General features: G+C 51.5%; 1 protein-coding gene across 1 annotated transcript in view; it reads right to left on the reverse strand.

The window, feature by feature from the left end:
* Positions 1-12,482, reverse strand: part of NIBAN2 (niban apoptosis regulator 2) — a 94,595-nt gene that overhangs the window by 44,960 nt on the left and 37,153 nt on the right. Inside the window, exon 2 of the mRNA XM_077835847.1 lies at positions 4,087-4,217. Coding sequence (XP_077691973.1) covers positions 4,087-4,217 — 131 coding nt within the window. The remainder of the gene's footprint in view (positions 1-4,086; positions 4,218-12,482) is intronic.

Raw genomic sequence — 12,482 nt, forward strand, 5'->3', positions numbered from 1 at the left:
CCCCCCATGCCGACGCCAATGGCCAGACTAGCCCAACCAGCCTCCCCTTCCCTTATGAGAGCTCCCCAATATTGACAGCGAGTTTCTGATCATTCCCATCAAGAACGCTGTGCCTCCAAGCGCTATACAGAGCCATCGCAGATACCCGACTTCCAGAGCCAGGCGATGAGAACAGAGGGAGGGGTAAACGAAGAGGCACAGGCCGGGGAGAAGAGAGGTTTCCAGCAGCGATGTGAAGTTACAATAGATGTATCGGGTCACCCTTCTGACTCTCCGAGGCAACTGTTCTGGACCGGAAGGCAGTCTAGCTGCAGAGGAGGCGGCTCTTGCGTGAACAGCGCTGTTACAACAAGACGACGAAGGTGGCTGGCACTAACTGAATGGCAAGAGAAGAAAGAAGCAGCCCTCAGGATCTCCTGCAGTGCCATAGAGAGCAGGTGTCGGCACGTGGGCTGGGCTGGCAGCCGAGGTGGCCGAACAAGTGTCCCAGAGCCGGAGCACCGGGCTGGCAGGGCTACAAAGGCTATCAAGCCACGTGCTTCATTTTGTTCTGGAACATCCTCATTTCGCGGCTGCAGAGTGGTTGTGGTGGGCTCAGGAAGGACCTGTCCTGGAGTGAAGGAAGAGTCCCAGAGCGCCTCCCCAGAAGGAAGCTTGGGATAAATAAAATACACAAACACACATCAAAGTGTTTACAGCAGAGGCTGCGACTCGTGCCAGACTTAATGGTCTCTAAACAGGCTCTCACGTGGAGCACTGCTGTGGAAGGGGAACTCAGCCCCAGCAGAGCCCTTTCCCATTGAGCGTTCACTTGAGCGAACTACAAAAGAAACTTTCAAGACAGTAACCAGATAGTTCAAAGCTGCTGCAGTCTGCCACAACGGTAACTCACTTTCCAGGCCCAGAGCACAAGCCATGCTTAACGCATACTCTGCCCTTTCATGACTAGTTGTGAAGCGCTTGGAGGTCCTTGGAGGGAAGGTACCATGTAAATAGGCCTCGAATGCCCCCATGAGGCTGTTCTCCCCCACTTTACCACATGGGGAAAGTGGCACAGAGTGGGAGAGAGATTTGCCCAAGGTCACACAGCAGGTCTGTGGCAGAGAAAAAGGAAAGATCCCCAGATCCTCCGACCCACAGCCCTGTGCTTTGAGCATCTTCTCCCTGGCAGTCCCAACTTAGGTGGAGTGGCACAATTGGCCCCGGAGTCCAGACCATCACACCCTAATCTCATTTCAGGCTAGAACTCGGAAGCTGCTGGCCAAGCTCTCTTGGGGTCCCCGCGAAGTCCACGGCTCTCCCATGTGTTTGTACAGCACCATCCTGAGCAGCGGCATCTATGGACTGGCAGAGGGACGGTGCTCAGTCATGTGAGCAATGGGCAGAAGTTTCTAACAGAAACAGCTTAACCCACCTGGGGCCAGAACTAGAGCAAAGCCAGCTCTCCTGGAGCCAGACGATTCTTGCAACACAGAGCCATTCTTGTTAGAGTGATCTTATCCTGAGTAGAAATTCCCCCCTCCTCCCCCATACCTATTCTTCACCGCCACCCGCCCATGTTTGTTACGGTCAGTCTTGGAAGTATTCGAATCTAAATGGATGACAGGTAAGTGAAATTTACCGAGGGGACGTTAAAGATAGACAAGCGGTGGCCATGCTTACTGATAATTAGATCTACCAAGCGAGCACGACCGAAATGCTCTCCTCAAATAGCATTATCCAGTGCAATTTGGCTTCTGAAACTCCACTTCCAAACATCATATCTGAGGGTCTGGTTTGTTTCCTGCTAGTAAAAAGAGTCAGACAGACTAATATGGATACTCATTTCTAAGTATCAGTTGAAATCAAAACTAATCCTTCCCAGCCTAATTATAGGCCCAGGAGTGATTTCCCTTCCCTCTTCTAACCAAAGGCTTCCAACCTCACACAGCCTGGTATTTCCTGTCTCTGGCTCGTTGTTTATGGTTGAAGTTCACATTCAGTGGGAACAGGTCTGAGCTGCAGACAGGATGAGTGGCTCCACTGAACTGGTGGAGAATTGAAACCCAAATGCTCCTCCCCACCCTGGAAAAATATCAGCCAGAGTGGAAACAATGCAAACTCAGCTTGAATCTTAAAGGTCTCCAAGATTCGGTCTCGGGCAGCAGCCCAAAGAGGAGGATGTGACCCTACCCTCTATACCCATCAGCAACAAACATCACAAGGGTGTCTATACTCCGGAAGTTTCTGAAACCTTCCTGTTGCTAACTTAGCACGAGAGATGGAACTCATGATGGTTGAGATTAAACCATCTGGTCAGTTTGCCCAGTCTCTGCAGGGTCTAGGCTTCATCTACTTGGACTGCAAGTGCTTTGGAACAGGGATGTTTTTTATTGTGTTTGTACAGCACCTAGCACAATGGGCCCATGACTGACGACTCTCAGTGCTACCGCAGTACAAATCAATCCATGCATCAGTAGTTGTGTGTTGATCAGAAGCGCCTCTGAGCAAGGCCCAGACTCCAGTCAGACTACTACCAATTGCAATAATGTATTCATTTTAGACTGTACCTAGGTCCTCCTAGCCTACTGCACACCGCACATTAGCTATGCTAATTAACTTTGTGCTCTAGTACATGCCTGGGTTAACTCTTTAGCTGTTGGCTCATTTCAGTGTGACCTATAGAATAATAAGCTAGTAAGTACAGGCAGGGGCAAGGTGTTCAATGCTTCTTGCTTCGATCTCCAGCGCTTTGACTAGCTACATTTGCATCTGGAAACTGGAAAAGCAGGAGCATGGTTTTACATGAGGGGGATGGGAGGCCGGAAGGAACTGATGGCAGGCTATGCTCTGAATATAGGAATTTGCATACTTAGACCCAATGTCCGTCTGGTCCAGCACCTGTCTGACACTGGCCAGTAGCACATGACTCAGAAGAAGGTTTACTGCCTACTTCGGGGTCAAATGGGAGAATCTGTCTCCCCAGCATTAGGTCTCCTAATCCCCCTAGTTCGGGAGATTGTCTTGTGCCCTGAAACAGGAGATTTAATATCCCTTCCCAAATTTGTTAGCAGCAGCTGTAACGTCACTTTCTCGTTATCCACGTAAGGATCCAATCTCTGAAGCGCTCGTCCCTAGCCCCGTGTTGCAGGGAGCACGCTTCTGGACGCAAAACCGCTGGCATCTATGCAGATGGAAATTCTCTCGCAGATATACCTATCCTCCCAGAGCTCACTCCCTCGAATGTCTGTGGCACCTCAGGCAAGGTGTCTGTGCTGCTCCATATCGGCAGTGTGGAGCTACAATGGGCATTAGGAATTAGACACACAAGGGAGTCCAGTGAAAGGCAAGGTGGGGCTGCAGTGCACGGCACCTCCTGCCTTTCTCCAGGGAGCCCATTCACTCCCTCTGTGGCCAGGGGAAATGACTCACATTGCACAAAGCCGCATTTAAGTCACTTGACTCACTTGGGAAGGAAAAGCCAACGCTGGAACTTGGGCAAGAGCCAAGCTGCGGGGTGAAGGGCCTGTACCAGCTCCTGGCCTGGAGCAGGAGTCCCAGAAGTTCTAAAGCTAGAAGGTTCTGCTCCCCCAGAGCTTCAACCACCTCCAGTGGGATTGCCTGCTTGCCGTGCCCCCCTTTAACATGCCTCCCGTAAGCACAAGGGTTCAGTTCCGCAGCCCCTGTTTGGCTTGAATTGCTGGAAGAACTTGGCCTTTCCCCACTATAGAGGTGGAATTTTCCCCTCCAGCTTTCTCCCGGATCTCACACTGGAAGATCCCCACCAGGAAGGCCTGTTCTCACAGCTCTGCACAAATGCATCATCGTTGACGCTCCGGGCAGCAGACTGGCCCAAGGCATCTGCCTCCCATCCCCGTGAGCCCACCTTTCAAGTACATCTGGGCATGCACCCAAGAGCTAAATCTCCTTCAACACCGAATCGGGATCCGTTTTGCGGCCCATCCCCATTTCTGCATTCAGGTCTGGGCACGAAGATGTCGCAGGGAGTATTTAATACTGCAGAGCAGCAACCCAAGCCGGCATCTGGAGCAGAACTGAGCCCGAGATCCCAGGACAGGGCAATCCTCAGAGGCACCTCTCCCTTACCTTGCGGTGGAGCAGCTGGGACTGCGGCCCTCCGTTGCCCTCAATTTCATACCGGATGCTGTTGAAGAGCGCGACTCCATACTGTTCCTCATAAAACTGGCAGAATTCCCCCAGCACCTTCCCAGTCTTCTCTGAAAGTCAAAATAAAGAGGTTTAACACAGATCACCTGACTTCAAAACACATCAAAAACCCCACAGACACGCATGCTACAAAACCCCTCCCCCATCTGCTGGAGAGACTCAAGTCAGTTTGCACTTTCACATGAAAGCCTGGGACCCAGACTATTAGCAAGGAAGTGTCTCACTTCCTGCAACTGTGGGGGTATATCTACCAGCTAGAAGCATCCCTATCATGATGGTTAGCATATCACTGGCCATCCGTTTGCATGCTTGGGGGCAAGGGGAGGTTAGTGGAATCATCTTACTCTGATGAGCAGCGGGTGGGTTACTGACTAATCCATACACACTCCATTGCATTAGCAGGACTTGTGCTCATTTCTCCTCCTACTCTAGATACCTGCCAGATTTAAAACAACCTCCTCTCCCGTTAAGTTCAACTTTTGTTTTGATCACGATACTCCTAGAAGAGCTATGCCGAAGAACCCACTTACACCTAGGCTAGGACCATGTAGTCTCCCAGTTTGCAATAAACTGCTCTTTACGGTGTCTGCCTGTGTTTCTACTGTACACGTCACTGTGCCAGATACACAAGCAGGAGTTGTTTCATTCTGCCCTGACCAGCCAGCCCTTTCTTGCATTAGTGGTTATGCCAAGTGGGGTCACTTTGGCATATTCATTCCTCATGCCCATATGCCCCACTCTGTAGCTCTTAAGAGGGATGGACAGGAAGAGGCATGAGAGAAAAATGGGGCTTTTGCTACTTTTTGGGTGCAACATGACAGGCTCATGCCGGACACTGATCACTGGGGAATTTCAAAATAACCAGAACACGCAGCATGGCAAAAATGTCTTAAAAACAGTCTTCCGAGTGGCCAGGGTAACCTCAAATTTCATCTCCTGTCGTGTCACTTCAGTGCCGCCTGTTTCCTCCCCCTCCCGTTCCAAATGTGCCAGAAGCTAGCCAACCGGAGGCCATGTGGGAAGTTTCCAGCACACCTCACAGTCCAGCCTGGTCATGGAAGGAATCCCACCAAGTGCCCATGGGAGCTGCTTCAGTGCACGTCACCAGTGCATCTGCCAGCAGCCTATCACTCATGCGCTGCCCTGGAGGTCTTCCCTGCCCGACGGGGAGGTTCTATCCTCTTATTGGGGCATGGCAGAGATCCAGAACACTTTTCACCTGCATGTTCCCAGTCTGGACCCCAACCCAGCTCCCTCACTGGTGAAAGGAGGGCAGCTTCTGCCACATGCGACCTGCCCCGGATGGAGGCACTCAGCACGTCCTACTGAATCAAACAGCCCTGGGCCGGGTGAGTCACATTTCCAGCAGCGTCCGATCTGCAAACAAACCCGAATCGTGCAACTCAGAATGGAGTGGCGAATAAGGGCACGTGGGCAGACTGTGCCACTCAAAATAATTCTCCCCATTCCTAGTGCCAGCAATACCAGTGACCTTTGCCAGGAGGCAGAGCTGGCCAGCGCCCAGAGTCATGCACCTGTCTTTGGAAGCGGAGGCCAAGATGCAGAGGAGAGGGATGCAGGAAAGACTCCTACAGAGACTCCAGAAACCCTGATTTGGTCATATAGCATCAGGTGAGAACTCAACAACAGTATTGTTTCCTGCGAGAACAGTCACTGGTGGACTAGGGGCAAGAGATAGTGGAAATCGCAGGGGGAATTTTAGTATAACATACCCCTGGGAGCAGGTGACAATATCATCAAAACTCAGGTCTGCTCTACAGTTAAACTTGTTATTTGCATAGCTGTGTTGGTTAGGGCTGTGATTTTCATGCTGGTATAAACCCTGATATTATACGGGCATAAGAATGCTTTTGCCAGCATAGCTTTGGTCTCAGGGCACTGGCGAGTTCCCACATCTCAGGGAATCACTATGCTGAGAGAAACTCTGTTACACTGGTATAAAAGTGGTTTGTGCACTAGGAAGGTTTGCCAGCATAGCTATGCCAGCAAAATTTTTCTAGTGTGGGCAAGGCCCCAAGTGTCCCTCCTGCCCTGCTACCAGTCTAACACACAAGCTGTTCCATACCAAAAGGAGAACTTTCTAACAGGGTGGCAAATACTCGGTAACTTATATTGGCACGAACCAGTCAGCCTCTATCACTGACGCTCCCCCACCACCCAGCCAGGATTTCTCCACCGTATCACAGGCCAGATACCGATCGCAGTTCAAGATTCTTCCTGGGCTCAGTTTGCTGTTAGGGCCCCACGATCCACATTCTATCCCTGCTGTAGCCATGACATTTCAAAAAAACCAGAACACGCAGCATGGCCATAGCTGGCAAGTACTAGGCACATTTGTTACAATAGGAAAGGAGTACTTGTGGCACCTTAGAGACGAACCAATTTATTTGAGCATGAGCTTTCGTGAGCTACAGCTCACTTCATCGGTGAAGTGAGCTGTAGCTCACGAAAGCTCATGCTCAAATAAATTGGTTCGTCTCTAAGGTGCCACAAGTACTCCTTTTCTTTTTGCGAATACAGACTAACACGGCTGTTACTCTGAAACGCGTTACAATGGGTATTTGATCAGGGAAGTCCCTTCCCAGCTCTTTGGGATTCTGCGAAGAACTCCCTTAACCGCTCTGGAGCATACCAAGTAGTCCATGCTGGCCACCAACTTGGCTGACACCAGAGACCTCCAGAGCTAAAAAGCATGAACCTCTGCAGTCAGGTTTGGGAGCTGGGACTGGTACAGAGCCAACCTCGCATCCAGTGTGGCTCCAGCAGAGGCATAACACATTGAGCAGCGGGTTATACTAGCAAGGTCCCTAACAGCAGGACAATACCTGTGAGTCAGACATATGTGCACCAATTCTCAACTGCACGAAGGCTTCTTCTAGGAGAAAACTCTTCTTGCATCAAGTCTTGTTTGTGTTGCAACCTAAGATCATCCCTCAGACTCCCACCTGCTCCCTCTCCTAGTGTAGGGAGCACTTGCAGCTCTAGGACTCCCCATGGAGCAGTTACCCGCTTTGCCATGGCTGCACATGGCATCAATTCACACCACTATAAATCTTTCGGGCCCCGCCCCTCTTGCCCTCTGCGATAAGAGCTTCTGATAGAGAGACAGCAACGCAGACACTGTGATTATGGCTTTGATAATGAAACTGAAGGATGCAGCTTGGCTGTGTTTATACACAGACCCAGTAATTAGCAAGGATAAAGGTTGCCCTCCCTGCCCCACCTCCAGGGCAGCACTCAGCGCAGCCACTGTATTTAACTGGGACCTAAAAAGGAAAACCGACGGCTGAGACAGGCTCTGAAATTACTAGTCACAGCCCCCAGCTGAGGGGTGTTGTATAATCCTCTGCCGGCTCCAAACTCAGCAGTTCAGTTCAGCAGCCACCACGGATCCCTGCTCCCCTGCCACATACTCCTGCTCCCGATCATTTCAAAACATGCCTGCTCCTCAGATCCCCAGGGAAGATGCAAAGCGAAACGTACACAAGCTGCTCTCCATGTAAAGCAAGTCTGGCTCTTCCAGAAACTCTGCATGCCCCATCAATACCGCCATCTGGGCCAGTCACTGCTTTCCAGCAGGGCATTTCAGAGGGACCTGAAGGAAGTTCAGTGGGATTCAGCTGCTTAATTCCCTTTTGGTTCTTTTAAAAGTCCCAGCCGCCATTCAGTTTAGGCCCCAGTCATGCTGTCACGGAAATCAAGGAGGACTTTGGCTATTATCAGTTTTCCCAAAGCGCTCACACATATGCTAAAGCACCTATCTAGGAAAGACAGTCCCTGCCCCGAACAGCTCCCGGTCCACATTCCACAAGGCAACAGGGAGCGATACCAGAACAGGCTGCCATGGGATGACACTCAAGGTGCAGCGGCAGTCAAAAGAGCGAACAGAATGTTGGGATAGATAAGACAGAAACGATCGTGTTGCCTCTATAGAAATCCATGGTACGCCCACACCTTGAATTCGCATGCAGATGTGGTTGCCCCATCTCAAAAAACTATATTAACTCGGAAAAAGGTTCAGAAAAGGGCAACAAAAACGATAAGGGGTATGGAATGGCTGCCATATAAGGAGAGATTAGTAATGCTGGGACTTTTCAGCTTGGAAAAAAGATGACTACAGGGGATATGATAGAGGTCTATAAAACCATGACTGGTGTGGAGAAAAGTGAATAAGGAAGTGTTATTTGCTCCTTCTCATAACACAAGAACTAGGGGTCACCAAATGAAATTTATAGGCAGCAGGTTTAAAACAAACAAAAGGAAGTATTTTTTCCACTCAACCTGTGGAACGCCTTACCAGAGGATGTTGTGAAGGCCAAGACTATAACAGGGTTTAAAAAGGACCTAGATAAGTTCATGGAGGATAGGTCCATCGGAGGCTATTAGCCAGGATGGGCAGGCATGGCGTCCCTAGCCTCTGGTTGCCAGATGCTGGGAATGAGTGACAAGGGATGGACCACTCGATGATTACCTGTTCCGTTCATTCCCTCTGGGGCTCCTGGCATTGGCCACTATCAGAAGACAGGATACTGGGCTAGATGGGCTACCTTTGCTCTGACCCAGTATGGCCGTTCTTGGGAACAATAAGATCACATGGTTACTCACAAAGACATACATGCGTTTTAGGCATACCCAGACGTTGCAGTGGGAGCAGGCTTGGGCTGCTCGGTTGTAAGCTCCTTGGGGCAGGGACCTTGCCTGATAGGTCTGAACATTACTGTGCACACCTACCAGAAAGGGGGATTTATAACACTAAGAATGGCTTTGGTATTTTTTCTGAGGGGGGGGGGGAACCACTCCATCCCAGCTCCACCACTGGGAAGGTCCTGAAATCCCCGCCTATCTACCCCCTCTACCCCCAATCTTATTTTTCCTTTTTGTTAGAATCTGAAGTTCCCGCCCTATCACGCCCAACGCTGCCTTCCATCTGGTCACTGACACACAGCTGGCCCTTTGCCCCATGACCACCATCCGCCCCTTAATGTGCAACTGACGGCAAGGGAGAGATGGGGAGGGTGGCACCAGTCAGGATGGGGATGGGGCCAGGCTGTTTCTCATGGGGAGGGCAGAGTCCCCCAGATTTAACCCCTCAGGATGGATGATGCTACACACACACACTCACTCTAGCGGGGCGTACAAAGAGAGCTGAGAGCACACACGAGGGCATGGTCTCTCCTGCAGCCTGTTCTGCTTCACCCATCCACCAGCCAGGCCGTCAGAAGGTTCAGGATGGATGAGCAGAGCTGCGTCTCTGGAGCGTGACTTTTCCCTCCATACTGCATCCAAGACGGAGCCCCTGAACACACGTCCCCGTCACATGGGAGAAGGCTGATCTACCGAGGGATGCTACTGAGTGCAGTCAGCAAGCCTGCCCGTACCACTCCCATGCCAGAGATGGGACAATACAGACTCTGCCAACGAGTGTGGCTGCTTGTTCCCAGTGATTATGTCTGCACAGCCTGGGAAGCAGGGTCTCTCTATGCACATTGCAGAACGGCAGAGAAGGTCCCCTTTGGACTCTTGCTTGAATGCCGAGACATGAAGGGACCATTGTCCATTGAACAGAGACCACCTGAGAACTATTCTATTCCTGGCTCTGACACTGCCTCTTTGTGCAACCTTGGGCAAGTGACTTTCCTCCTTCGGTGCCTCAGTTTCCCTCCCATCTCCACAACACTTGGACATAGCCGCCTCTGAGTTGCCATGGACTTCAGTGGGAGCAGAGTTAGGCCAATGCCCAGCACTGCTAAAATCCCACCCTCCATGCAGTATACAACGCCCTACACTGGGGCTAATTGTAGGTTACACACTTATTAACGTTAAATGTCAAAAAAAAAAAAAAAAGAAAGAAAAAAAAAAGACCAAAAATGCCTCAGATCCCAGAGGCAGGAAATTCCAGACGTTAAGATTGTTCCGACAATACTAGCATGTCCGTATTGCACATCCTGTAGGGTGAGTGAGTGTAATACAGGACTGTGGTTATGGAGGAAGAATGGTGGTGGTATGGTATCCACAGAGTTCTGCAGACACTCTTCAGCCCTCAAGTGAGGAAAGACCTAACAGTATAGCTGGGGAGATGTCACAGAGTTAGTCTTGTAGGGTTTCACCCCTCCTCCCCCCAAATCAACTTCCTAAGTTTCTTTAAGTGAAGAAAGAAACACGGAGGAAAATGGCTTGCATGCCTTCCAGCTCGGTGGGCTTTGAGCAGGGCTCACAGATACTTTTAACCACTTGCAGAAGCAGCCCTGCGTATGTGCTTAGCGGTACACTGAAGGAACTTTCCCATGGAGCATGCAGTCTGAACACAGACCTTCTGCGGTTGGCACCAAGAATGGAACTAGCCTCCATGGAGGGTAGGGAAGAGACAGGCTGCAGAAGAGCAGGGAAGGGGTGTGGTATAACAGAGCCTGCTCTTCCACTGCAACCAAACGGCCAAGAGCTCCCGCTGGAGCACTGCACCAGCGCACCTGTCCAGCAGGGCTCTTGCTCTTCCAGGCACAACCCAGGCTTCCGAGAGAATGCACCCCCTTCCCACCCCAAATCAACTGAGTTAACCAGAACAGAAAGCAATTGGTGGCAGAAACGCCAAACAATGGAAGACAAGGCCTGTTCCTTCCCACCGCCCTGCAGCAAACGGTCAGGACATGAATGGCAAGGAAGACTGGTGCAACCTCTCTGCACTGCCATCTGAGATAATTCCACAACCCTTCAAGCCAGCTGGAAGCTCTCTGGGCTGCAGAGGCTGCAAAACAGCCAGGAAACATTCCATCAGATCTCCCTCGGTCCCAGTGTCTCATCTCTCCCACACACGCCAAGTGCGAGCAATTACAGGCAAAGGTCCCTTCGCTTTCTCAGCACCACAACAGGAATGCCTGATAAGCACTTGAGCAGGTGGACACTTGGCCAGCGTTCAGGAAAGACATGCATGTCACAGCCATGCACTAAATGAAGCGGATCACACAGGGAGGGTCCTCTAGGGAGAATCATTGCATGCACTTTCAAAACAGACACCATGGGGAGGCTGGCACAGAGATGGGGCAGCAAGCAAGAAGTACCAGCAAGCTTAGGCCAGAGAGCTACAGACAGGTCTGTCAGTTGGATCTGGAGAGATTTTAGGTTCTTTGGGTAGCAAGGCTCCCAGGGTCAGTCCTAGGCAGCTGCAGGCTCCCTGCCCTTGAGGGAAAGCAAGGCTCCACATGGGTGCCTCTTCATAGCACTGTCCACAGGTGTCCCTTGGACATATGCAATCCCACTCACCTGTCCACATAAATCCAGTGAGCTCGGTACATGGCTCTTCCCCAAAGGGGCTTGCTGTTGCGGGAGAGGGCCCAAGGAGAGGAAGTGTTCAGCGGCAAACAGCGTTGCCATCTTAGGGCTCTCCAACGAACCCAGACAATTGGATTTGAGATTAGAGTCGCTGCAGCATCTCATCTCTCCAGGGGTGCTGTGTATAAGAGGCATGGGGAGGCTAAGCCTCCCCACAAGAGGCTGGCCCTACAGCAGGGAAACGCGGGTCACCTCTCCGGAGGCATACTGGCCCACCGCCACCTTTGGAGTGCCATAGAAGTGGGGCCCCCCCACTAGTGCCCGAACTGTGGCCCTGCCCCACCTTTTCCCCCAGGGCCTCCCCCCCCGGCCACTCGCTTCTCTCGATGGCCCCCTGCCCCACCCTGTACCGGGAAGGTGGCAGAGAGGAGCAAGCAGTGGGTGCGGGGTGGGACCTCAGTGGAAGAGGCCAAGCAGGGGCAGGGCCATGGTCCAGGCACCAGTGGGCCCCCCCACACACACTCCTAGGGAACTTTCAACGCTCGCATGGGAGCCTCCCGAAAACCAGAAGACTCACACGCCACCTCTGCATGTCTCCTCACTGAACGAAGGGGAGGGCAGGGAGATCAACATCTCTGGGGCTCTTTATGAATTAAAGAGTCTGATAAGGACACCCCACTCCTCTAAAGAGGAGGTCAAGAGTGTTCTGGGACCTCCCACGTTGCGTTTCCCTCCCCATCAAAATAACTACCCTGAAAAAAATATATATTTAAGCCTCGACGCACATCACCCAGAATCTAGTTCATGGGTAAACTCGCCATGAGAACTACAGTGGTGCAACTCCCAGGCTTCAGCACTGACTCCCTGTCAAAACACATGGCTAGAGGGATTGAGGCAGCGTCTGCTTTGTGTTTCAGACTCCCCACGTCTCCTGAGCTCTTCACACAGCCCCCTCTTGCACTGAAAAGCCAGAGTCTACGTGGCATTTAGTCAATATAAGTGACTTTAGCGGGGCGTCTGACCCTTCC

The sequence above is a fragment of the Eretmochelys imbricata genome, chromosome 16, assembly GCF_965152235.1.
Source record: "Eretmochelys imbricata isolate rEreImb1 chromosome 16, rEreImb1.hap1, whole genome shotgun sequence".
Lineage (NCBI taxonomy): Eukaryota > Metazoa > Chordata > Testudines > Cheloniidae > Eretmochelys > Eretmochelys imbricata.